General features: G+C 39.8%; 1 protein-coding gene across 3 annotated transcripts in view; it reads right to left on the bottom strand.

The window, feature by feature from the left end:
* LOC137184579 (voltage-dependent calcium channel subunit alpha-2/delta-3-like) overlaps nt 1-26,085 on the bottom strand; it is a 133,168-nt gene that overhangs the window by 67,523 nt on the left and 39,560 nt on the right. For all 3 annotated transcript variants that reach the window (XM_067592377.1, XM_067592374.1, XM_067592375.1), the window contains one exon: nt 15,134-15,193. In XM_067592377.1, the coding sequence (XP_067448478.1) occupies nt 15,134-15,193 (60 nt within the window). The remainder of the gene's footprint in view (nt 1-15,133; nt 15,194-26,085) is intronic.

Here is a 26,085-nt window from a genome sequence, read left to right as displayed (position 1 = left end):
TTATGTTTGAATGTAACTGAACCACACAGGCACACACAGAGGCAGTAATGTTAGGCATTCAATTATGTCAATTCAAACTGAAATCAGTGAAGTTTATCATGACTTTTTAAGGGGTCAATCTATGCTCGTTCATCTTTGGAATTTCAATCTTGAAAAAATAGGCTCTTGAAAAGACAGGTCTCAGTGCATCATTGTAGAAGTACAGGTGCAGTGCAATCATATTTACTAAATTGTCCTATAAAATAGTTTGTGCCCAAGTCACAAGTGAAGTCTTTGTAGCAGCTTTTAAGTTGTATGAGTGTGGCTCAAAACTCTTTTCTCATTTAAAACTAATCTTTCTTTGATGACTTCTGAAATTTGAACCAGGTCTCAATTTGACACACTGAAATTTGCTTTAAACTTTATAATGAATAATTAATCAATAACTTCCACACTATTTCTGATAAAATGTCTATCTATATTTTACTGTTCTTACTGTCAATATCAATGGCAGCAGCACTGGCCCAATCATTTGTGCAGGTGAACAGTGGTGATTACATAGCTTAAGGCCACATTGATTTCTCTTGTAATGACCAAGAAAATAGGATTTGAAAAGGCCCTCTGAGGAGAATGAATTGCCATTCTCAAGAGTCCAATACACAGCCTCAATACATGTGCTATCATTCAGAGGGTGGACAGACACTCTGAACTTTGATTTCTGAGAGATGAGCAGGGTGGGACTGCAAAAAAGGACTGCAGGTCAAAGTAAAGAGTGAATCTGTACAGAGAAAACACCATAGAGTATACTTCTCAAAGTCACCATGTTTTGCCTATCCCCCATTAAATAATTTTAAGAAAAACTTACATACTCCACTGTTCACTTCAGTGGACTCTTTCCTCCGTATGCCCAGAGAAACACTCACTCCACCACCCTACCTTCTCTATTCTAGCACCAGTAACCTTCATTTGGGTTAAATCTTTCTAGCTCCTCCTGAGGAACACCATCATCCCCTCAGCCCGGTGCAAAACAATGATAAAGCCATCAATTAGGCTGGCAAACGCAGCGCCTATCGGTGTAATTAATCAGCCCTGATTAGGCTTATTAGCCTTTTATCAAGGGGAACGCTGCCATTTCAAGGTGAGGGAGCACAGCATTGTGTGTTTCTGCCTATATTTTCCCTCCTTTCTTTTACCTTTAAAATATGTTTTTAAAAGAACCATCCTCTTAATACTCGTATTGTCTTTCACTGTAGTTATTTTTTCACTCTAAGTCATCAAAAAACAAGTGTATGAGTGATATTCAGATGGCAACCATTCATACAGTGCCACTCAGTGCAGGTTTGTTCAGTCAGCATTTAACTTTGTCAGTACAGACATTAGTATGCAACTCACTTTTGGGTCTTGACCCACCAATTGTAAAAATCTGATCTACATTGACCTTTAAGATGTTTGGGACACTAGCCATTTACTATGACCAGCATAGTACCTAGTTTTTTTTCAGTGCAATAGGGTGCAAACAGACTGCAAATAAGATGACTTTGACAAGGACTTTTTTATCTGAGTTTGCTTTTGAGAACCATGTCAACCCTTTGCTTTAAAGAATAGACAGAAAAATTCAAAACCAAGAAAGTGACCCTGACACATCAGCTGTGACAGTGCAACTTCTCAAAGTAACTAAGTAAAGATTTATCTAACAAAAACAAAATAGAATTTACAAAACAAAAAACATTGCAAGAACAGTAATGGAATATTAATGTGTATTGAGAAGTTTTTTTTTTGTTTTCACAAAAATTACAACTACATTTTATCATAAAACATTAAAAGGAGGGAGTGGAAGTCATGAGAAGAAGAAAGAAGCAAAGACATGAAAGCAAGAAGAGAGAGGAGATGAAAGGACAAGAGAGAGAGAGATAGAAGGGACAGGACAGGAGAGAATGATATAATAAAACAAAACAGGACAGCGCAGGATGATATATGATACGTTAAGATAAAATACAATCCGGTAAATGGACAGGGCAGTAAAGGAAATGAGAGAATATGATAGGATACGATAGGACTGGACAGAAAGAAAGCACCGGACAGGACAAGACAGGATAGGATAGGATGGACATTAGCCTATGAATTATTGGAACAAAGCACAGATGAATTTTACGTAAGGCCAGGGGTCCAGAACAATGTCAACACAATGCACTGACATGAATGATGTATCTATAATGTAATAAAAACTTCATACATTCAACATCCTTTTATATAATTCAACTAAAGCTATTCACATTCAACAAGACAGCATGGTTGCTTGACTTAATGGGAGACATGGCACTCTTTACCTGTAATCAGTGCCTCAGACTGAGCACAAAAAGTGTGACTGCCAGATCAGAGGCACTGATCCAGATGTGTTTATTGGTCAAACAGTTGAAGTATGAGCACACAGGTTTACGCCTCGATCAGACAGAGCGCTTTATGCAGGTTGCAAAACATGAGGCGCACTGCATTGCCTTTTTTTGTCGAAGCCTACAATTTAAAAAAAGAGCAGCTTGCTGCATCTGAGGATTGGACAGTGGGAAAAAACGCAAATGATTTTGAAGTTTATTCATCTTGAGGTATTTAGGGCGCTCCTGCTAAAACATGAGGTGCATAGAGCGGAAAAACGTGAGGCGCTCAGCAACGCGAAAGCAGCAAGCAAGAAGCTCCACTCTCATTGAAAACAATTACAAAAAGCCGCCCCAGGCTGCTAAAAAGCACTCTGTCTGATTGGGGCCTTAGTGCGGAACTGCAGGAGAATTAATGCATTTCTATAATATTGTTGCTTGAAACTCTGTTCTCCTCATCAACTTTAATTTTCAAACTTTGACAGAACACTGCATTAGCAATAACGTTCACACAACTTGTTGTCATGGTAATGACATTATGCTTCTGGTGACTGGACCGGTGTAAGACTGTAAGACTACACAGGCAGCTCTGTGTTGTCCAACAGTCTTCATTGTGTGTCGAGCATACACTAATGAGCATCAGCATTTTTGATCATGCTTGCGATGCTTAAACACAAGAAAATATATTGCTGCATATTCATGTAATAATTGACACATGGTTCTGTCCAGATTGATTTGCACTTCTGTCTGCATTTTGAGAAGCCCTGCTATAAATGTTGAGTTAATTCATTAAAATCATTTGCAATGTTTGTGGTAGTCAACACTTACTTAAACCGTGATCAAAAAGCTGCTCCCACTGACACGAATAAGTGTCCAGTGGCATAAAATCTGGTGGGGTTGCAGGAATGATGACCTTCAGACGGTGGGATGCTGGCACAGTTTTTCAATGCAGAGAATTGCTTACGTGTCCTATTCACCCATCTCTTGCTTCCTCTGTACCTGACCTCTCTTCCTTTGGCAACTGTATCTTTATTTCCTGCCAAACAGGGCCATGGTGTCCAAAGTCAGGCTTAATTAAACCTGATTATCACCTTTACAAACTCCGCAGGTCTGTCTCAAAGATATCGGTCCCATACTGACTCAAATAGGTGGATTGGGTATCGGTGACAATGGGCCCATCTGGTATTGGCTCCCATTATTTTAATAGATAACAATTCAGTACATTTATATCTATGTGTTACATTTTGTTTTACAAAGTTAGAAAAGCAATGTTTAAGTCAAACCTGATGTTGCCTTACACATTAAAGAATGATCCCAGTGTCTTCCACACAGTGATGCATACAGCTCATTAATTAAACATATTGGATCGGAACTCTATTGGCTGATACCCAAAGCCAAGGTATCGGAATTGGTATCGGGACTGAAAAAGCCAACGCATTCCTAGTCCAAACAGTACGATAATCATGCAAATTCTACAGAACTTTACTTCCAACTGTAAGTGTGTCCTTTAGTACACCTGTACTAACGTTTCTGAATGCTCAATTATTTTTAATATTTCTTTCATCCCTCTTTGGGTCGATTTCAGCAAAAATATGAATTCTACTTCAAACCATCCAGAAATTACCTCCCTGTAAATTGTGTAATGAGCAAAATGGAGCTACAGGGAGTAGTAGAAATACTTTTTCATGAGTCTTGAGGCAGACGTTGTCAGATTCGTTTTAGGTCAAACAAAGGAAATTTTAATACAAAAAGATGACAAAGATTATATCTCAATATAATCTTGAATGTCTGAAGCCAATATTAGGATACTGAGAAACACATAGACACCTAGACACACTCACACATGTTCCCACATGGTACCCAGGCAGAGCCAACTGCACCTGCAACAGACAAGGCTCCATTGCGTCTCCACTCTGTTCCCTTTCTGCCATTGTGTTGTTCGTACCTGTTCTGTCATTCTCTCCCTCACTTTCTCTGTCTCTCCCTCCCAACCTGATTTATTCCTTTCCTTTTCTGGCTCAGCCTGTTTCCTTCTACCCATTGTTCACTGGCTGTATGCAGCCCTCATCAAGCTCTTCACCACCCTGTGTCTTCCCAGTATTCAACTCCAATGTGTTCTCTTATGCATACAGCTCTCATTGGCAAGGTTTGGCTGCTATCAGCTCTATCTGTGAGACCATTGTCGCAATTGCCAGGATGCCTCTGTCTAGTCCTCTTTTCTATCTGTTTGGGTCTCTCACATCTTGCTGGCTGTGCTCCATCTTTCTTCCCTGCCTGCGTGAACAGAGATAGATGTGGAATAAGAAAATGAGATAAATCTCACTCCATAAATAAAACTAATTTCAGACACCTGTAGTTTTATTGTTAAAAGACAGTCAGAAGGATAAGAAAATTAATTTGTCAAACACATGTAAAAAACACATTCATACACAGACACTGGGCAGCCACACATGGACACACACACACACAGAACAAAGTTTTATAAGGACAGTGAAAAACTAACGATTTAGTTCAGAGGAACAATTTAAGTTGTGCTGATGCTCTGGCTATACACCCTAAGTGTCTTGAAAGACAGAAAGAGAAGTGGAAAACGCCACCAGGGGCATTAGCCGTTGAAAGTATAGAGAATATGAAGTAAAGTGAAAAAAGTAAAACAAACAATGGTTAATGAGACTGCTAATAGACTTATTTAAATTCACAGCATGTGGGCTTTAATTTTGATTAAAATTGCACTCATCAGCTTTTGAGTTTCAATGGTGTGGGAGTGAATGTGGGTGTGTGAATAGCGGCAGGGGCAAACCATGGTGTGTATGTGTGTGTGCATCCGTGCATGCTCCAGAGCATCATTTGAAGCTGTCTGTGTGTGTGTGTGTGTGTGTGTGTGTGTGTGTGTGTGTCTAAGTGTGGGTGTATGTGTTGAGTAAGTCAATTATGGCTTTCCAGCATTACAGTGAAGGAGTGCCCAGTGCCACTAATGCAGTCCCTGATCATAGTGTTAACAACCTGATCTTTAACGCTGCAGTGCATTACGCTGAGGAGAGATCACACATGTACCATCAGCACCCACTCAGTGTGGGACAGACAGAGAGAGAGAGGATGAGGAGGGGTAAGTGGAGGTAAACAGCAGAGAATATTTCAGTTCTCTGTTTCAAAATGTAAGCCTGAAGATACATTGTATGTACACTGCATTTGCTTCCATGTGTTAGCACAATGAGATGTATCATTTTCTGCCTCTAACTCTCAGGAACTTACTTTCTGTTGAGTATAAATGTATATATTCTTTCTTGCTGACTTTTCTCTGTTCTCTTTGTCTTTTCTCCTGACGGGTGTAGAATTTTAAAATTCTTTAATTTTGGTTACTATACAAAATACTCTAGCAAAATATGTCTAGGCTCAGCCTTAGAGATAGGGTGAGGACCTCGGACATCCAGCTGGATCGTGAAGTAGAGCCGCTGCTCCTTCGCATCGAAAGGAGCCAGTTGAGGTGGTTTGGGCACCTGGTTAGGATGCCTCTGGGACGCCTCACTCTGGAAGTGTTCCAGGCACGTCCAACTGGTAGGAGACCCAGGGCAGACCCAGAACACGCTGGAGGTACTACATATCCCTCTTGAGATCCCCCAGGAGGAGCTGGAGGTGTTGCCGGGGTGAAAGATGTTTGGGTTTCCTTCCTCAGTCTGATGCCACCATGACCCGATCCCAGATAAGTGGTGGAAAATGGATGGATGGATGGATGGATGGATGGATGGATGGCAATATATATTCATTTACACTGTAATTATGTGACAAGCCTATACATTAAGTGTAATACACTAAGTGTAAAGAGACTAAGTGTAAAGACTTGCTAAGCGCAGCGCAAGTCTCTTTGCTATTTTAAGACCGACACAGTTGTCATTTTCCCGTCCGGCGCCCACGTTGTTAAAATAGCAATGGCACTTGCACCCATCAGTGTGCCCATGGGTGTGTTGGTCTTAAAATGAGGTGTGGTCAGGCACATTGTTATCTTGAGCGATTGCGCTATAGACCAACAAAAACCTGGTCTAAAGTCAATGGCGCAATGTTTCACTGTTATTATAAGGATCAGGACAGTAATGTGCACCTACACAGATGGGTGCACAACTGTTGATTAGTTAGGAGACTATGGACAACCCCTTTGAACCATTTTTCCGCTGTTAAAATAGCAAAAGTGGATTTGGAAACACCCTAAACGCAATTGCGCCATGCGCTTCAGACCATGCGCTTTAGATCATTAAAATAGGGCCCTAAGTGTTCCGTTTTGCTTAATCAGGTCTAATGTTAAATCAGGTCAACATCTTAAGGAGTGTGTAATAATTTCTCTTACATTTATTCCAAACTAAACTAACTAAACTTTTTTTGCACAGCCAAGTGCACAGTTTTCATTTATTTGGGCAGAAAAAGAAAAAATAAACAAAACTGTATCATACTTCTCAGCTGAGTTGCTCCAAGATTAGTAACACAGGTTGATTTAAGTTATTTTGGCGATGCCAATTCACCCCATGAGGGACAGATGATAAAGTAATAGTCTAATGTCATAAGCTTGTTTTTAATCACTTTTTTTTTGTTTTTTTTTTTGTTTTCTGTTATCAGGTTTGCCTCCAAATTAATATATGTTTTCTTTAATATTCTCATTCTTCATTGTCTTTATGTGAAGGACTTTTTTTAACAACAATGAGTAATTTGTCTTCGATTCTAAACTGCCTCAGTGTATGAATTATGCTTCATACATTAAACTCCCTCAGTGCTTCTGTGGACCTGTGTTTTACTGGTTTATACAGATCTGTCAGGATTTTTTATGGCTCAGAATCTTTTTCTGAATGAGATCCGAGTAGGAAGGTTTACAGTGAGGCACAAACTTAACACTGACTTTAGATACTGCTTTTTCCCTGTGATGTCGGAGTTGAGTGGCTATCTTTTTAGCTTTAGTGCACAATGTTGCTGCACAATCATTTTAAAGTAAGCTGCCAGTGTGTTACTCATGTATTATTTGCTTCCTTTAAAGCATTTCTGTAATTTCTTTTAGTTGATTATAGTCATAGTTATAATGGACAAAAATGTGTTTGTTAGTGACAATATGTGTATGGCAAAAAGATGCACTTGCTCACATTGCATTAACAGTATACAGCCAAGGGTCCTATTTGCCTTATAAACTAGCACCTATGCAGCTTAGTATTCCCCATATATAAGTGCATGACCCATATGCTCACATACAAATAAAAACACTCACTGTTGATTTTGATAAATAGTCCCTGCTGCAAAAAGCACAACAGTGAGTCAACAGCCCCAAGGAGGGAAGAGATAGAGACAGAGAGGAAAGCGCTTGTGAAGCAGTGGGTTGACCGTGACGCTCCACCCTCTGGTGTTCACTTTTAACTCTCATCTCCACTTCGACTCTTCTCTTCTCCTCATCCACCTCCCAACTCTTTTTCTTCACGGTTGGGAAAGAGGAAGACACCACTCCCAAAGTGTGGAAATGTGACTGGAAAACAACCAGGGGGCTTGGATACAGGTAAGCAGTGAGTAAACAAGACAGCAGATTGAGTAAATAACTCGGAGGAAAGGCCATGTAGGAGTTCAGACGCTAGGCTTAAATTCCTTCTTCATGCTCACCCACTCTGAGACAAAAATGATGACAAAAAAGACAAAAAGTCTATAGCAGCCATGTGAGGCTATAACACTCATTACACACCCCAAAACTATTCTGCTGCAGAGTGGTGTTTGTCTTTGTGCGTGTTAAAAATGAAAAAAAAGAGAAAAAGTGAGAAGAGAAAACAAGTGGCAACATCACTGGAACAGACCACATGCAGAACTTCAGGAAAACCGGTAGTAATAATATTAATGGCAATTTGTTAAGTTTAGTTATGATTATGATATTGACATTTGCTAATGATTATTTTGGACAGCAGTGCATGGATACCTGTTGTAGCATTTATTTTCAGTTCAATTCATTTCAATTCAAAGGGGCTTTATTGGCATGAAACTTTCAAGAATAACATTGCCAAAGCATCACAGTACAATTTGTCCAAATATTTGGACAGTATACGATATAGGTAATATGAACATTAACACATTAATTTTGATATATTTACAGTATGCATGTATTTGTGTGTGTCTGATCTGAGTAGCACATGCGTGGGCAGGTCTGCCATCTTGGAACCTTGTGTGTGAAGACAGAGTTGCGTAACTTTAAGGAAGTACTAACTAGAGTTCAAGTGATAATTTTACCACGAACTATGATCTTTCCCTAACCCTAAGTGGATTTTGTGCCAAACAAGACATAACCAGATCTTAACCACAGTGTTGTCACACTATAAAACATAATTAATTTTGAACAGTGATTTGTAACATGGTTGTTGGCTCCCCTCCATGAAATCTGTGTGTACTATACATACATAAGGTTGCACCATAATTATTTGATGCGCAGGTTCAAATCTAGTTGGATGCCCACAGTAGTTTTCTGAAAAATGTAGTGTTTGGGTTTACTGCATGTACTCTGAACCACAAAATGTTATTTGTAAGACTCTTATTGTCTTTTCACCTTCAAAAGACTTGATTTTATTTTGTTCTGATTCTTGCTTGATAAGAATCCTATAATGTAAACATTTCAACAGTAAACTGATAAGCAGGTGGGGGCAGTGTATGGGACTACGTTCATTTCTGATCTTTCTCCGGTTCAAAAGAGAACAATTTCCTCTGAGATTCTAGGTAGCGCCCCATCTCTCTGTGGGGAACCATTTTGAACCATTCTCTCTGAAATTGTAGATGATGGTACCTTGAAGTGCTCTGCGTCTGGAGTGGGCAAGTGGGTGAGACATACAATGTGTATGAAAAAGGGAGAAGCAGTGTGTATGTGTATTTGTGTATTATACGTCGGACAGGCAAGGCCAAATCTTGAATAAATGGCTTTAAAATTTCATGTTTAATAGAACAGCGAAGCATAGGATACTCTGGATACACAGGCACACACACTCAGGTCAAATAATTTTTGCCAGTAATAAAAGAGCAAATTGGCAGATCAACAAACATGTGGCCACCGCTGTGCACTCTATGGTAATACCCTAGACAGGAGAGTATGAGAACAAGAGGGGAAAAAAAGATTAAGCATTTCTCTCCCTCCTGACTGGGGCTACATTTTCAGTCAACATCAGGCTTGGCAATTGGCTGTTTGTCTCCAACCTCCAAGGAAGGATTTCATTGGCTGCAGAGGGCATGGGAGACTGCTCTCTGCTTTCCTATTTACAGTACATGAGCATTGCGGGTAAAAGAGCGAGGGAGGAAAATCGCAGCAGATTACCGTGCCAATTTCACATGGAAGCAGAAGAGCTCTGGAAAGGATAGATAAGGAAATTCCTAACAAACCGCTGCCAGCCAAATATGTATCCAATAGCAAAAAAACACACAAACATTTTATAATAAACCCCAAATAGTGATGGAGGAGGTTTCACCCTACAGCGTGGATGTGGTATTTTTAGCACAGCGGTTGATAATTACCATCTATTCACCATGTTCTGCAGTAAAAAGCACTATTAGAAATGCCACCATCAGAGCGGTGCAGACACAAACACACGCATACATACATGCACACCTACACAGGTGTACACTTACAGCGCACAAGCATGCAGACAGCAAAAAAAAAAAGAAAAAAAAAAAAAGCGACAAGCAGCTCGTGATCGCAACTAAAGAATGCTCAACCGTTTCATTTTATGCTCAGGCAATTCAAAACACAATTAGCAATGAAAAATTAATGTCTGTGACATAATTTGCCAAGATGTACTGAAAAACCTGCTTGACTAAGGATTAACATGAACATACACACGCATGCACACGGAGACACAGGGATACACACAGACGCCAACATGGACACACTAATGTGGACGCAGGCCGATAGCCAGGCAAAGACAATCAGACACTTATTATTGCTACGATGAGTGAGCTAGTCAAGCAGGGATTAAATTTGTGCCGGATGTCGGAAGACAATGTGGAACCGCCCGCATTTTGACATATTTTGTCTGATCTGGCACCTCCTCTGTGGCCATCAAGATCTTTCACTACATTGCCATTCATTTATTTCCCACGGGTGTTACTACTAGGATCAGCAGGGTGGCGATAGCATCAGCACTGGTAGCCAAAGCATTGCCAAAGAAGTTAGCATTGATGTTAGCTCAGTGTCACCAGCTAACAGACATAACCAGAGGAAAGAAAATAGATAAAAATAAGGATGACTATGTATACTATGCGTAAAAATTTCTTTCAGGATGGATTTCTATCTTGTCTCATTTTCATATTGTAGCCTGAGTTTGTAACGGGCAGCTGTGTCATTTAGGTAAAAATAAGTATTGGATTGGCTTTAGTTTTGGTGGATACCCAATATTAAAATGCTCGGACTGGGATCCAGGCCAACAAATTTGATGGGGACATCCCCAGTTAATACTTTTTAAAATGTACCATTCTCTGCTGTGTTCTGTTAATGACTGATTGGTGGAGGGGTGGTGTGTAGTATGACTGTAGTTATGATGATGTTGATGATGATATTTCCACAATGCTTGCAGGTAATAAATGTTTATTTAATTAATATTTTGTTATGTTATTGAAGTACTCACGGTTAAGAAAGTATGCATCTGTGCTGCAATGAGTATGGTGAATAAAACCTGTAGATCCTGTGAGCTCTGCGGTTTGATGTGTTCCATGACTTTTTCCCTCCCTCCTCCTGATATAGAAATTAAGCTCTGTAATAAAGTAATACTGCATCATATACAAACTGCTATTACGTTAATCTCTGATAAAAGTAGATAACATTTCTGTGGTCACACACCATAGCAACAAGCATCTGGCTTGTGCACTATCACTATCATTTTCATCTAACTTTTCCCTTTTATTTTCCTGCTCTCCCTTCCTCCCTCTAATTCCCCTCCTCCTCTTGTTTTGTTTCCCATTCTTGCCTTTTAAGGATTCTATCTACACAATAGAGGCATGCTGGTATACTATATCCTCTTCTATAGAGGTATTTCAGCTTGATAATTGGTATCTCACTCGGTCCTAGACATTGTGAAAGTCTGCATTACACTATAAGCTCTATATCAGCCATTATCAGCTCTGTCGCTGTGTCATTAAAGCAGAAACAAAGAGAAACTCACTTTGCTGGGCTCATCTCATCGCCTCCAAGTAATTACTGGCATAAAGCACTGCTGTGAGCCTACAGAGTGTTACTGCCCCTCAAGCAGAATGTGAAAACACAAACATACGCAGACAAGTGTCCACAAGTGACACATGCATGCATACATGCACGTATCCACACGATCTTGCAAAACTGCCTTCATAGATACATACTTTACTCTTACAAGTATGTGTTTATGAAGGCAGTTTTATTTAAATGCAAACATACAGATTACACTACTGCATAAAACCTGTAACAGGCAAAATCTCACAATTTACCCTTCATTAACCAATCCATAGTTGTTTTATTATGGTGTGTTCAGGCGTATCTTCACTAACAACAAACTGACAACAGAGAGAGAGAGAGAGTGTATGTGTGTATTAGAATGTAAATTTGTAAATTTCCTCACTGCCAGGTGAAAAGGAGTGTGTGGTAGTCTACATTCTTCCCAGACCAACAATCGTTGGATAACACACACACACACACACACACACACACACACAAAGCAATTTTGTGACGAAATGTTGCAATTTTCTTTTTTGGCTGATCTCCTGATGTACCTGTCGCTTCACTTGGTAATGTCCTACATTTTCCACAATGGTGTTCAAACTGGAATGAACTGGTTGCAATTGACTGTGGGTGACTGTGCAAGAGGAGCAAACATGATTGTCAGACAGAAGAAAGCAGACAGAAAGAAAAAAATACACCCTTTTACGAAGCATAACATTTTGTGCCTGCACTGCATTATGGTCTAAGTGTGGATCTATGCTAAGTGCAAGTGTTAAACTGTAAGTCTAGACAGAAGCACTTGCTGATTCATTGGAGCTTTAACTGTATGTACAGTACAGTACAGTAGCTTACTGTGACTGCACTTCAGATATCTCAGTGTGATGTCACGTTATCTATAAGCCTGGTATTGACAATTATTTTCAACATGTCTACTAAATGTCAGAAAAATGTGAAAAATACCCGTCAAATGTTTTAAGAGCCCAGCGTTGGTGTCCTCAACTGCCTTGTTTTGTACAACCAAAAAGAAAAAAACAAGATACTAGATTTTAGAGATACAATGAATTGTATTAAATTGTTTAATCAATTGTTTAATCGATTAGCCGATCAACAGAAAATTAATGGCCAACAATTCTGATAACCAAATAATCATTTGAGACATTTTTTAAGCAAATTGCCAAATATTTATGATTTCGACACCTCAAATGTGATGATTTGATAGTTTTGTTTGTCATATATGATGATAAACAGAACATCTTCGGATTTGGACTGTTGGTCCAACAAAACAAGACAATTGAAGACGTCAACTTTGACTCTGGGAAATTGTAATTGTAATTTTTCACTATTTTCTGACATTTTTTAGACCAAACAATTAATTAATTGAGAAAATAATTGTCAGATTAATCGATAATGAAAATAATAATTAGTTGCAGTCGTATTAAATTTACAATGATATAAAACAAAGAAACTTTAAAACACTGGAGACGCGAGAATGCTTGGAGTTGTTGCTTTAAAAATGACTGAAATGATTAATCGATTATCAAAGAAGTTGCTGATTATTCTTCTGCTGATCAACGGTTCGAGTTATATGCTAAAAATCATACACCATCCAAACCAAATGGGACAACAAGTCCTGGTCTAAATCCAAATAGCAAGGTCTTTCTCCTCTTTGAAGCATTGTTGGAGGTGAAATAATCCTTTAAGTGCACATGGGGACATTGCACAGCAAGTGGAGAATCAAGCAGGTGATCAAAAAGAGAAGAAATGAAAAGAACATTCTGTGAAGACGGTTCAGAGCAAGTAAGCAGTCAGTGGTTAAATTTAGTAATTGATCCTCTTTAATGGCCCATGACAGCAAAAAACCACAGGGCATTCACTGTAATGCCTTAAAGAGCTGACAAAGTAAACACATACTCACCGCCACAGGCACACATAACACACACGCCACAGACTTTATAAGTAGTTTAGTAGCAAATACTCCCAAGTCGGCTTAGCATCATATTTTCTCTTTAAAACTCAAGTTCCTGCTGTTGCTCCTCCTACTTTAATAAACTCAGTTCTGAGATGTGCATGATGCACACACTTAGGACATAACAAGTGCACACACACACACACACACACACACACACACAAACACTTACGCATACACACATTACAAGGCTGCACTCTAAAAATTAATGCTGCTCAAATGGATTTAAGGCAGAACCATGAGAGCAGAGGCTGGGTTTGGGGGTGTGTATACAGATATGATTAACTGAATGCATTTGCCCAAGTCTGCAGAACTGAGGGTGGAACTACTAGGGAATAATTTGAAATGTGTTGAGTTTTTGAGTGGGACTATGACAGTGATATAATACTACAAATAATTAATGATTTATGTAAATTCAGACACAAAAACACGAGTATTAATTGCTTCACCTCTGACAAAACAGAAAAGATACTTCCCACATACAATTCGATCTTTGTTACTAATGTTATACAGCTGCAGGTACAGTCATAATGCCTTAACTGAGAAGTAGATGGTGTTCAGCTGAGACTAAGGATTTGGACAATATCACCCCAGAGTTTCCCCTTAAATATTAGCTTCATCTGTGTCTAACTCTACCCAAGTCCATCATGAGCTGATAGGCTTGACAAATTCAAGTGAGTTATGTCCAACATGTTTTCACATGCATACGTTGGGTTGCGCTCAGGTTCGGGCCTACATTACTATTGTCTATGTCATAATATTAATATTTACAGCTGGTTCACTTGTTACTTCATCATGACAGATGACAATGTATAGCAGCAGACTAGACTGAGACTGTGAACAGTGTACCAGGGTAAGGTTATCACAACTTTAGAAATGTAAGCAACTACAAAATTAACAGTTATGTTGTGAAAAAAGCAGATTTTTTCCTTTATGGGATAATAAGTGTAAACATCTAGTCAATGTCTGCTGCAAGGAAGTACTGCTACAATCTCTGCCTATTCAACTTCTGCCCTTTACTACCAAAATAGATGATAGGTCCTGGCAAACACCACTGAACACCAAAACCCAACATTTACTTTTGCGATTGTTTGAAATGGCTCAGCTCTAATTATTCACAGAATATAAATCCCATCACTCAACATTAAAAGGTTGATGGAGCCATGAATGCACAGTAAATCACAAAATCTAAGTGTTAGGGCAGATTTTTTGTTTAGGTTTAGTTGTGCACAACACTCATCAATTTAAAAAAAACCCTCATGTTTATTATGGCAGCTGCTGTGGGACTGTGACTATCTAACAGTGTGACAGTGGCAGACCGAGACATTTGCTGACAATATGATTATAGAGAAATGTGGACTAACACACACTTCTTAAAGAGAAAAGACTGTTAGCCTAGACAAGCGAAACAGACTACAGAACAAGATTCTTAATGCCTTCTCTCTCCGTCTTTCTCTGTTGAGACCCTTGTCATTTGCTGGGCCTTTTCTCTCACTGAGCACTGATCACAGAGAGGATTAATTTTTTTGGGCATGAATTAATTATTGAGCTTACAAGAACAAGGAATGAACATGTTGATTGTAATGATGTGTGTGTGGACAGTATATACTGTAGATCAAGAAGAAACATATACACACACACCTGTAGGTTTGGATCCTCCTCGTGCTGTAGGTGGGCTTCCTCTGCAGCCTCTACCAGTCTCTGTAGAAGGAGAACAGAGTAAAGTATAGAAGAGTGATGTAAAGGTCAAGAGAGGTGAGGAGATGAGAGGAGGAGAAGTGGGGAAAAGGATGGAGAGGAGAAATATAATAGCTTTAGTACAAAACTAAATTGATTAGTGGGTCAAAAATAATAGGTAGAGAAACATCCATACAGAAAGTAGCTTTACAACTGACTCTATAAGTACCCCTTAGCCAACCTGGTATCACGCCAAAGCGTGTAATACACCATGTCATTGTCACGTTTTGCCTTGTCTAGGCATGAAAAGTACACCTATGTAAATTAGCAGTGTTTTCTAATATGGCACATCTATCGGCAGTAATCTGCAGGACAACATAATTTGTTTGTGCTGTTTCAAATCAATGTTAAAAAATAATGATGTTTTATGATGTGACAATGCTTTGGTTAAAGTTAGGTAAAGTTTAGGCACAAAAAACACTTGGTTAGGGTTTGGGAAAGATCACCTTTGTCATCATGGCAACAGTAAACACCATGGCGATCGTAGTTATGGTCGGAAACGAAAAGTGAACAGCGGTCTCCTGCAGCTAAGTCCACCTTTTGCCTATCACGGTATCCTCTAGTGGATCCGCAGGTGTATTACATGCTTTGGCATGACACTGGGCTGCCTTAGCACTAGAGCAACAGTAAAATACCTCAGGACACACATACACACATATAAGGACACAGATAGCGGACAGGCATTTGGTCATCTCGTGAAAAGAGGCTATTTTCCTAAATGGTTCAGCAGTAGAGGTAATGGCTGCCTCAGGTTCTTTGGACACTATCACAACAAACTCCATCATCAGTTCCTGCTGTTTTACACATGCACTCTCTCTCTCTCTGTCTCTCTCTCTCTCTCACACAAACACACACACACACACACTCACAATCATCACCCTCTTGTTGCTATCGTCTGCTGTGTATGCCCGTAGGGTGTTTTGGGTATCTGTGTGCCTCTAAGTCAATGTTATGCTCTCTCTCTTCCTCTCTCCCTCTCTCGCTCTCTTATGGGAACGATCATCTTTTGAAAATGGCATTTTGTCAAAAGGTGGCAACATGAACCCTGTCAACATTCTATAATGAATATAAAAGATAATCATGGAGAAATGTAAGTTGCAGTCCTTTTTAAAGTAAAGTTCTCCCTGCTTTATGGCTTGCATCTTTTGTTTAGGTGGCAACCAGGACAGAGAATCGCAGCATAATTTGAGACAGAATCCAATGTCACACTCCAGGTTTCCTTGAGAGGCACAGACCATTCAAGAAGAGGAATCTCCAAGACAATAATATGCAGTTCCTTGTGTGTGTACACACACAAGGAGTGAGTGAATGTTTTGAGCTCAAACAGTGAGTGTGTGCTGTGTGTATGAAATAAGGCTGCAACTGCTGATTACCATTTTTCAAATATGCACTTTTACATATATATATATATAAGATACAATTCAAGGAATAAAACTATTACAAATCACTGGAATCAACAGGTCTCCTTTTGAAACTAACTCAGATTAACTCTCACTCAACCAGACAATCATTTAATCTTCATCTTCCTAAACATCTGACAATCAGTTTTTAATCAGATACAGGGGTCCAAAGTTATGAAACTACAATTGTCATCGGGTTCAAATTTGTTCGTTCTTAAAAGTCCTTTAGAGCATATTTTTAAAAAGGCTTTAATTTTGGTTTTATAATCCCATTTGGTTTTTTTATAGTTTGACTTTGTTTTTCTTTTATATTTATGTTTGTATATTATTTAGAGGTAATCCATAAGCATACTAAACCTTTTCCCTCCTCCTGATTGATTTTTTTCCTGTTGTTTGTATTTGTTTGATTTTAACCTGTATAAATAAACTCAAACTCAATTATTTTCATTATCAAATAATCTGCCAATTAACAAATGTGCATGCGTGTGAGATATCAAAAAGAAGTCTAAGGTAATAACAGCTGGCACACAGCAGCATTTCAGAGAGGCTAAACATAAAGGGCCTGAAGGAATGGTTTTGGGTTTTGAGAAACAGCTTGACTCTGAGGGATCACACACACACACACACACATACACACACACACACACACACACACACACACAGACATAAGCACTTCTTTCTCCGTCCAACTGTGATATGCATGGTATGTTCTCATAGCAAGTAATTTCTCTCATTCACAGCTGGCTCTGGTGTCTATGAGTTTCGGTAATGCACTTCCATTTCACATTTCCATTCAAATGGCTTTACCCGTAAAACTACTGCAATCAGCCAGCTTATTTCAGCTGAGCCATGTGTGTATGTGTGTGTGTGTGTGTGTGTGTGTGTGTGTGTGTGTGTGTGCGTATGTGTGTTGTGCTGTTGCTGTGTGCAGGCAGGCTGTTTTGGGAAGCGTACACTGTAATCTAGAGCTCGGCCAATCATTTTCTTCACCATAGCAACACACCTGGCCATCACATATCGTTGCATATCATTCTGCTCTTGATACCATTCGGCTATCGATTAATGTATAAATTTGCTCTGTTTCCCTCCTAGTCTCTGATAGGCTGCGAGTGGAAAACAAACAACACAGTGAACGCCTCTGTGTCCTCTCTGGCCTGGACTTCTTCAGATGTTTGAAGGAATCGAGCAAGAAACTATATGTGAGGGCGTGTGTGTGTGTGTGTGTGTGTGTGTGTGTGTGTGTGCATCCGGGCATTGAGAGACACCACAAAACCTCAGGCAGGTGCATCTCCCGGAAAATCCACAACAAAGCATTGCGCTAGGAACAAACAGAGATAAGGACGGTGGAATAAAGGGAGGATGAGAGAGGAATGAGAGAATAACATTCTCTAAAGGTCTGAACGCTTAGCCTCACACTCCCAGCAAAATGTCAGATGCTGCCTGTGAAGCCGGTGTCGATAGAAACACACTTTTCAGCATTGGTGAGTGGGTGACGTTGTGTGTGTTTGCGTGTGCACATGTGAGTGTTAATATTTTTCTCCGTTGACACGTGTTAAGATATTAGCCCTTTGACCTATTCTGTCTTCCAGCCGCTTTTGCAAATGTCAATCACTTGAACGTGAGAGTATGCGAGTCACTGTGCGTGTGATGAAATCGGATTGAATTAGAGTACATGCATGGACTGTATGTGCGAATCTATCAAAGCACAGTTGTGAGATGGACTGAAAATATTGTTGTTACATTGTAAAATGTAAAATTTTATTCTTTTTTTTTTTTTTTTTAAAGAAACTCACCTGTGATTCAAAATGGAGTCTATTAATCTGTCATATGTACACAAAAACAACTAGCTTTAAGTATTACACAACATCTTGTGCAATACAGTAAGATCTACATGGCCAATGATAATTTCATCTCTATTGCACACTACAGAACATTTAAACACTTGAGTCCCACCTGTGTATAATCTATTCTGACACATTAGCATGTAGTGTAACTTACCATGCAGGAAGATAGGAGTTAAAGCTCTGGGGTAAAAATAACTTGCAGGGAGTTTTCATTTGGGAAAACAGATTAGAGATAAGTAGGTACTACTCACTCCTGTGAATTTCCAACATATCACTAGGATGAGCACTCCAGGTGGTGTGTTTGTTTTTGAGTGCATGTTGTGTTTCTGCGGGCACATGCAACTGTGTGCCACGTCTGTCTACGTGTGTTTGTGTCTGTCTCGCATATATTCAAATGAGCCTGCCATGTCTTTTTTTGTCAATAGGTGGTCCTGCCAAAGTGTATGATGCAGTTTAAAAAGAGAGAGGAAATGACTTTTCTTCTCAAATCATTCTGTCGAGGCTCGGGCTTGGTACGAGATGACAGCAATAATTAAACTGACACAGTGAGAGAGGCAGGCCCTGTTGTCTCCCTGAAAACACACACGTACACACACACACACACACACACACACACACACACACACTTGTACACAAACTTACACGTTCACAAGCCTTCACTTTAGCTGACAGGGTAAAGGCTGAACACACAGAGCTAACAAGACTTGCTGTGGTAACTGTATTAGATTTGGTAGCACTAGAGGAAGAGTCTGGCATCTCTACCTGATTACAGATCCCTGATGTGCTTCTGCTGGTCTCTGTCTTCACTACAGAGCTTTGATTCTCAGCACAAACCTGATCAGACTTGACCTGACAGGTCTAGGCTGGGTAAGGCTCCATTTTCTTTTAATTCTCTCATGCTCATTTTATTTGCCAATTGTTTTGTTTTTACTCCATAAATCAGGCCACAGGAAAAAATGTGCCGTGTTGACATCTAGCCCCCCTCCCCCTGCTTTGCCAACACTTTCTGTGATATTTTTGAGCAGTCAGCTTGACAAAGAAAATGATGCATATGAAGAAGAAATTAGCCTTAAGAGAATTTACTGTATCCTAACAAGAAAAAGCCTGAAGTATGACATTTATTGACATTAATGTCAGCCACAACAAGATGTATGTATCACACTGTGAAAATCTACGAAGAATTAGACTCATATGTCATGGTAAAAATGTAGACATTAATCAGGACTGGGTCCATCCTTGCTTCAGACTGGTTTGGACCCAAGTTTTGAATCTGAAAAACTCCCTAATGCTACCCCAGTTTCCTAGTGTAAGCTGAAGCAATGTCTCTCCCTATAATTAAAATGGTAAATGGTAAATGGACTGAATTTATATAGCGCCTTTCTAGTCTTCAGACCACTCAAAACGCTTTACACTACATGCCAACATTCCCCCATTCACACACAAATTCACATACTCATACACACACACACTGACATTTGCACTCATCTACCCCCTTTCATTATCTGACATCCTGTGATTATGATTTGCTTGACAAAGGATTCAGCTTGTTTACACTTTCAAAAGTTCATAAACGATCCCCCTCATTTAGCTGTCAACTTGATTGGCCTATTGTTCTTGCACTGCGCCTGCTGTGTGGTAGGTTTCCTGATGGTTGAAAGCGCTGACCTTAACAAATGCCTACACATTATGAATGCAACACTAAAGCCATGAAAGTTAGCAAAGGCTGTCATATACAGCTGCGCTATGCTAACAACCGCTGTCAGAGAAGCAGAAGATGAGTGGACGGGGGAGTCGCATACATTATTGACTGCTAGCGGAAGTCGAGGACTTTTTTTTAAGCAGTACATTAAGCCTTGCCTCGGCACATTCCCTCCACCAAGAGGAGGGGAGGGCAGTGGCCTGATTCTGAATGTTCTACCGAGGTAGCCGAGAACAAGACTACAGTCAATGACTCCCAGAGGTGCTGTCTGCTGTTGGCTCAGCACGCATTTGTACTTTGGGTTAAAACTAACTGGAACTTTTCTTTTTTCCATTTAATCATCTTTTGGAGTTACAATTTGTCGAAAAGATCTGAACATTTTGCCCTGAGAGTTATTTTTCAATGCGCAATTCACCAACAGTGACCCAAATTCATCAAGATCAGAAATTCAAAACTGTGTCTAAATTTAAATCAGCACAGATAGCAGCTGTGGCACTTTTCCTCACATCTAAATATGTCTGTACCTTTCAAAATTCTATTTGTGTGACCTTATGTGAAAAAAGTACAGTAAGCTATCGTACTTGACTAACTTGGCAGGCTCCTGCTTGGCCAGATGTATAGATGTGTTCCTCAGTTGTAAGAAGAAATGCAAACTAAGCCTTGGCCTACTGGATCAGGGCAGGTCCTGCGGGTCTTGGTTCTGCCAGAGGCCTGATCCTTCGAGGCCTGAGCTGGGCTGAATCGGCTCAGGTCAGCCCATCAATAGCAATGGGGACAGCAATTAATATTGTCAAACCATCCAGGGGAGAGTTGCAGCATCAACAAAATGGAAAAGTGCTCTGTGACACTTTGCTTCCTCTGTTTTGCACATTTAGATTGGGTACAAGCCAAGTAGACAGAGCATGGTGGAGAGATAGAAAGGGAAAGGGAAAGAGGGAAGGAAAGACAGATAGAGAGAAGAGAGTAGTGTGCTTTGAAACATCAGGTCACAATAATCAATACTTTACAAGTTCTCAGCAGTTCTGCTGACTGAAAGGGAATATGAAGTGCCTAACCCAGCTCTGCCATCCTTCTGTTTTTGCCTTGTATTTCCTCATTTCTACACTTTCTTCACTTAGACTGAACTTTTGACTGAACTTTTTTTTCTTGGCATTTGCCTTTCCCATCCTTCCTGCCTACATCCTCATTTCATCATTCTAGAAAACAATTCCATCCCTCTAGCTTTGATTTCATGGTGACAGAAAAACAACCAGAGAAAATGGGAAGGAAGTGACTGTCTCTGTCCTGACATCTACTGGCTGGCTCTGCCTTGTCATTACTGGCCATCACTCTCAACAGACATTTACACACACGCACACAGAGAGGGGGACATGACAATGATCTGGGACTGAGGACAGCTAATGAAATGAAGGAAATGAGGAGAGCAGTGATGTGAGCTCAGCATGGCAGTGTGGTGTGTCAGGGAGGAGGGCAGACAGGAGGAAAGGGCAGGACAAGCCTGCAGGGCTGGACCACACCATAATAATCCCTGTCAGGACTATACACCAATTAAAAAGGCAAAATCAGGGATAAGCTACTTTAGCTCTCATATATGTATATCATATATGTGTGCATTAAGGAATAAAAAAAGGCTGTTCAGTTCTGTTCAGTTTAAGGGAGAGAATTCATATCAGACAAAAAAGACTTAATTAATAGTTTGCTCTGTGAAATGTTAAAAAATAGTGAAAAATGCCATTTACCATTTCTTAGAGAGGATAGGGATGCCTTTGATTTGCTTGTTTTGTCCAATTAACAGTCCAGAATTGTAAGATACTCAATTGACTGTTACATATGTTGAAGAAAAACAGCAAATTCTCATATTTAAGAAGCCGGAATTAGAGAATTTTTGGCATTTTTGCTTGAAAAATGGCTGAAACAATTAATCAATTATCAAAATGGTTGGCAATTAATTTTATGTCAATCGACAAATGGATTTCATCAACACTTGACTAATTGTTGCAGCTCTATTGTGGTAAATTTTTCATAACTTGGATCTTATTTTTGTAGTTTTGGCCACTTTATTAGGAAGTGAAATCAAAAGTAAGGGCACCTGAAATGTCAGGAATAATCCTCATTGCACAGGAAAAACGTATGCGCCATACCCAGCTATGGCAGGTACAGTAGGCCAAATTTGAAACTGGATGTTAAGTCTATGATGTGGATGTTTACAATAGACAGTTTCGGTTTTAGTTTTCATTTTCTCTTCCAAATAAGTTTGGTTAACCTGGAGGTTTGTTTAAAACCTTTATTATCATCTGAATACATGTGTTTCATGCCCCATTTGAGTTTGTTTTAGCCATGGCGTCATGTTCTCAGCAATTAACATGTTGGGTACAATGCTGTCATTACTCTGGGACTGAAATGACAAAAACTAAAACTAGGAAAATTGTAGTAAACAAGAATTTTCCATTAAATGCTTATCTGCTAATAAGAGAAAACGCATCTTTATTCAAAACATCTCCTGCAGAGGACGACTTGTTGAAATGCCATATTTGTATTTTAAATTCATTGTGCATGTCAGCAAATGAAAATTAAAGTTCATATGAGGTTTTGCTGGCAGAGAAATTTCATTTTAAAGTCCTGTGTATGCCTTTTATTTTTAACATACACCCATGCAGACTTCCTCTGCTCTACACTGGTAATCATGTTGAAGACTACAGAGGCGTAGCTGCCACAGGTAAATGATATCAGCAGGTACAGAGTAGAGACCAAATGCCATTACAGGAGAAACAGCCCTAGCAGCAAGGCATCCACTCTGCTTTGAAGTGCATTTGTCGCATGAAACACAGCCGTGCTTGACTTCAAAGAGGACATTACAATAGCTCCATGCCTTTCAACTTTGATAACAACATGTTCACTGTTTTTAACCGTTTGCTGTTGTGGCCATTTCCAGCCAGCAGACAAGCTTTATTCAGGAGAGGAGAGGAGAGGAGAGGAGAGGAGAGGAGAGGAGAGGAGAGGAGAGGAGAGGAGAGGAGAGGAGAGGACAGGAGAGGACAGGAGAGGACAGGAGAGGAGAGGACAGGAGAGGACAGGACAGGACAGGACAGGAGAGGAGAGGAGAAGAGAGGACAGGAGAGGACAGTACAGGACAGGACAGGAGAGGAGAGGAGAAGAGAGGAGAGGAGAGGAAAGGAGAGGACAGGAGAGGAGAGGAGAGGAGTTGCTGTCTGCTAGACAGTGATAATATCCTACCGACTCAGGAACTGATGAAGGTAATAGTAATTAAAAAGTAACAATGGCAAGCTAAGATGCTCGCTAAGCCAAGGAATAAACACATGTCTATAGACTTCCAGTATACACACAAAAGCTGCACATAAGGACACACACAACGTCCTTGCAAGCACATATTTACTTTGAAACATTGTTTGATTGGCCTTTTTATCTCATCTATAATAGTGGACCTGCAATTAAATTGGCTGAAGCAACTACACAACACAACTGCTCTTGCCTAAAGTTTCTTTTTTATCTGTCAGACAGAGAAGAGGCTGTGCTTGTCACAATAATGTGAAGATGATAATGGAGAGAGAATAGGGACATGAATACAATCAAACACCAATTCTAAATGCAATTAAACACACATACATACTCTCTCCTTCACACATACACACACACAATACCACACACAAAACCTGTAGGAAGCTTAAATACTATGAATTCAGCTTATAAACATGTTTCACTACCATATCATCTCTTTCTCTTCAAATCAAACAGGAATTAAAGCACAAACCTTCTTTCACCTAAACACACTTTAAAAGAATGAAATCAACTACCATACACACACATTTACAGGTGCACCCTTTTACAGCAGCAGGGGCTGCTGTCTCTCAGCAGGTGGCGGCGAGTGATAAAGAGGGGGAATCGACGTGGCGAAGGGGAGATAAAACCACGTTGACGGACAGGGGAGAGCGCCTGCACGGAAATTGAATCGCTGAAGCGCCACATATACTTTAGCAAAAAGCAGAGAGATGGGAAGAGGCGGCGCAGCGAGGGGAGAGACAGACAAAGGAGAGAGGGATGCTTAAGGACAGCTGCAGGTGTGCACACAAGGCCAGACAGATGAGAGTTTTGGTAATAAAAGCAGAGAGAAATTGGAGAAAGATGGAGAAGAAGAGGGAAAGGGATTTATGGACACTTCCATTGTGTGTTTGAGACTAACATTTCATTACAAGACCAGCTGTCAGAAAATGAGAAAGGTGGAGGTGAAGTGGAATCATGGCAGCAGCTGTCAAGGGTTAAATTCTCAATGGACATGTCCATATGGTCTATCTTTCACTCTTCCACTTTCTTCGATTTTCTTTCCTATAGCATTTAGTCTTCCTCTTCCTCCTTCATCTGTCTTTGATGAAGTGCAATTCCATCAACCCACTGACCAGTATTCCCTCTCATCTTCTCATCAACCCCCATAACTTTTGCTCGACAAACACACACAAACACACAAAACCCCCAGAGATGAACAATTATCAGGCATCCAGCATCTGGGCCGGCGGCTTTAGAGAAGCCATTAGCTAACCGAGTCCTCATATCTCCAGGGGTTTAACGCACTCACAACGAGATGGCACACACAGACAACTATGTAACTAGATTCAATACATCTAATCTCTCAGCTAAGAAAATTACTCTTGTCAACAAGTAAGTGTATCAGCCAGTTGACAAGACATGTCTCTCTATAATGAAAAAATGACAGTTACATGGGTTTATACAGTTAATACTGGTTTGGAAAGCGTATAGCGGTGATTTAATTCTGAAACAATGTTCATTATTATTAGAAAACTGATTAAGTCCTCCATTTTCTATTACATGAGCTAACAACATAACCAGTACCAATATTCAATTAGAACCTTGCTTCTGTGCCAGCAATCACTGTATAAGAGTAGGAGTCATATTTTTGAAATGTCAGATGACTCATATTAGCATGAAATACTTCCTCTTCACTATGCGCTCAGTTCAGACTGTTAAGCGTGTGGATGGATGGAGAAGTGAACGCTTTCAAAGTGGATGTAACGCTGTGAAACAGGCATGGTCATGCAATCCAAGCAGGCAAAGGTATCATATGTAAAATTAAGAACAAAGGTGTAAGCAAAGCTAAAGCATGGAAATGGGTTGTCACTGTCTGTGCCCCGCTCTCTCTCTCTCTCTCTCTCCCTTGCTCCCCTTTCAGCCTGTATCCTTGGACCAGGCTCTCAGAGAGAAATCCAATTTCTGTTAACAGCACCATGTTGTCCTGATAGGATCTATCACCTGGAGCTAGAGCTGCAGCCAGAGACGCAGTGCACTGTGGACACATCCTGAACTGCACCTGTTACAATACACACGTACCCACAGACATGCTCACACACACAGATAATAGAAATACCACAATGTAAAAATACACCATTATGAAAGTCCTGCATTGAAAAAGTAAAAGTATTATCAACAAAACATAGTTTATTTTATCATATGAATCATTATGTCTATTGCATCCACGTGTCAGTAACATGTTAATGTTACTCATATGTTATATTGATTAAATATAACAACACATATTTTATATGCTGCTGATATGTGTTGTATGTAAAAGCTTAGCTACAAGGTAACTAGTGACTATAGTTGTCAAATAAATGTTGTAGAATAAAAAGTATGATATCATTATTATTCCAATATTCATCTGAAATGTACTGATGTATAAAGTAAAGTAAAGTTGTTTGGTACTTTGTTATTGGAGCACAGTCGAATTTGAGCAAAATGGGCTAACCATAAAAAAAAAAAAAAAAGTGTTTAGTTTTGGTTTAGAGCCTTGTCCTAAAGTGGCCTCTTAGATACTGATGTTTGGACTGAGCAGATCAATGAAGTGACACAGACACTGATGGATGAATCACAGCCTCTCTCTGGCTG

Source organism: Thunnus thynnus, chromosome 6 (genome assembly GCF_963924715.1).
Source record: "Thunnus thynnus chromosome 6, fThuThy2.1, whole genome shotgun sequence".
NCBI lineage: Eukaryota > Metazoa > Chordata > Actinopteri > Scombriformes > Scombridae > Thunnus > Thunnus thynnus.
The sequence above is the reverse complement of the archived record's forward strand: the minus strand, read 5'-3'. Positions and strand labels throughout refer to the sequence as shown.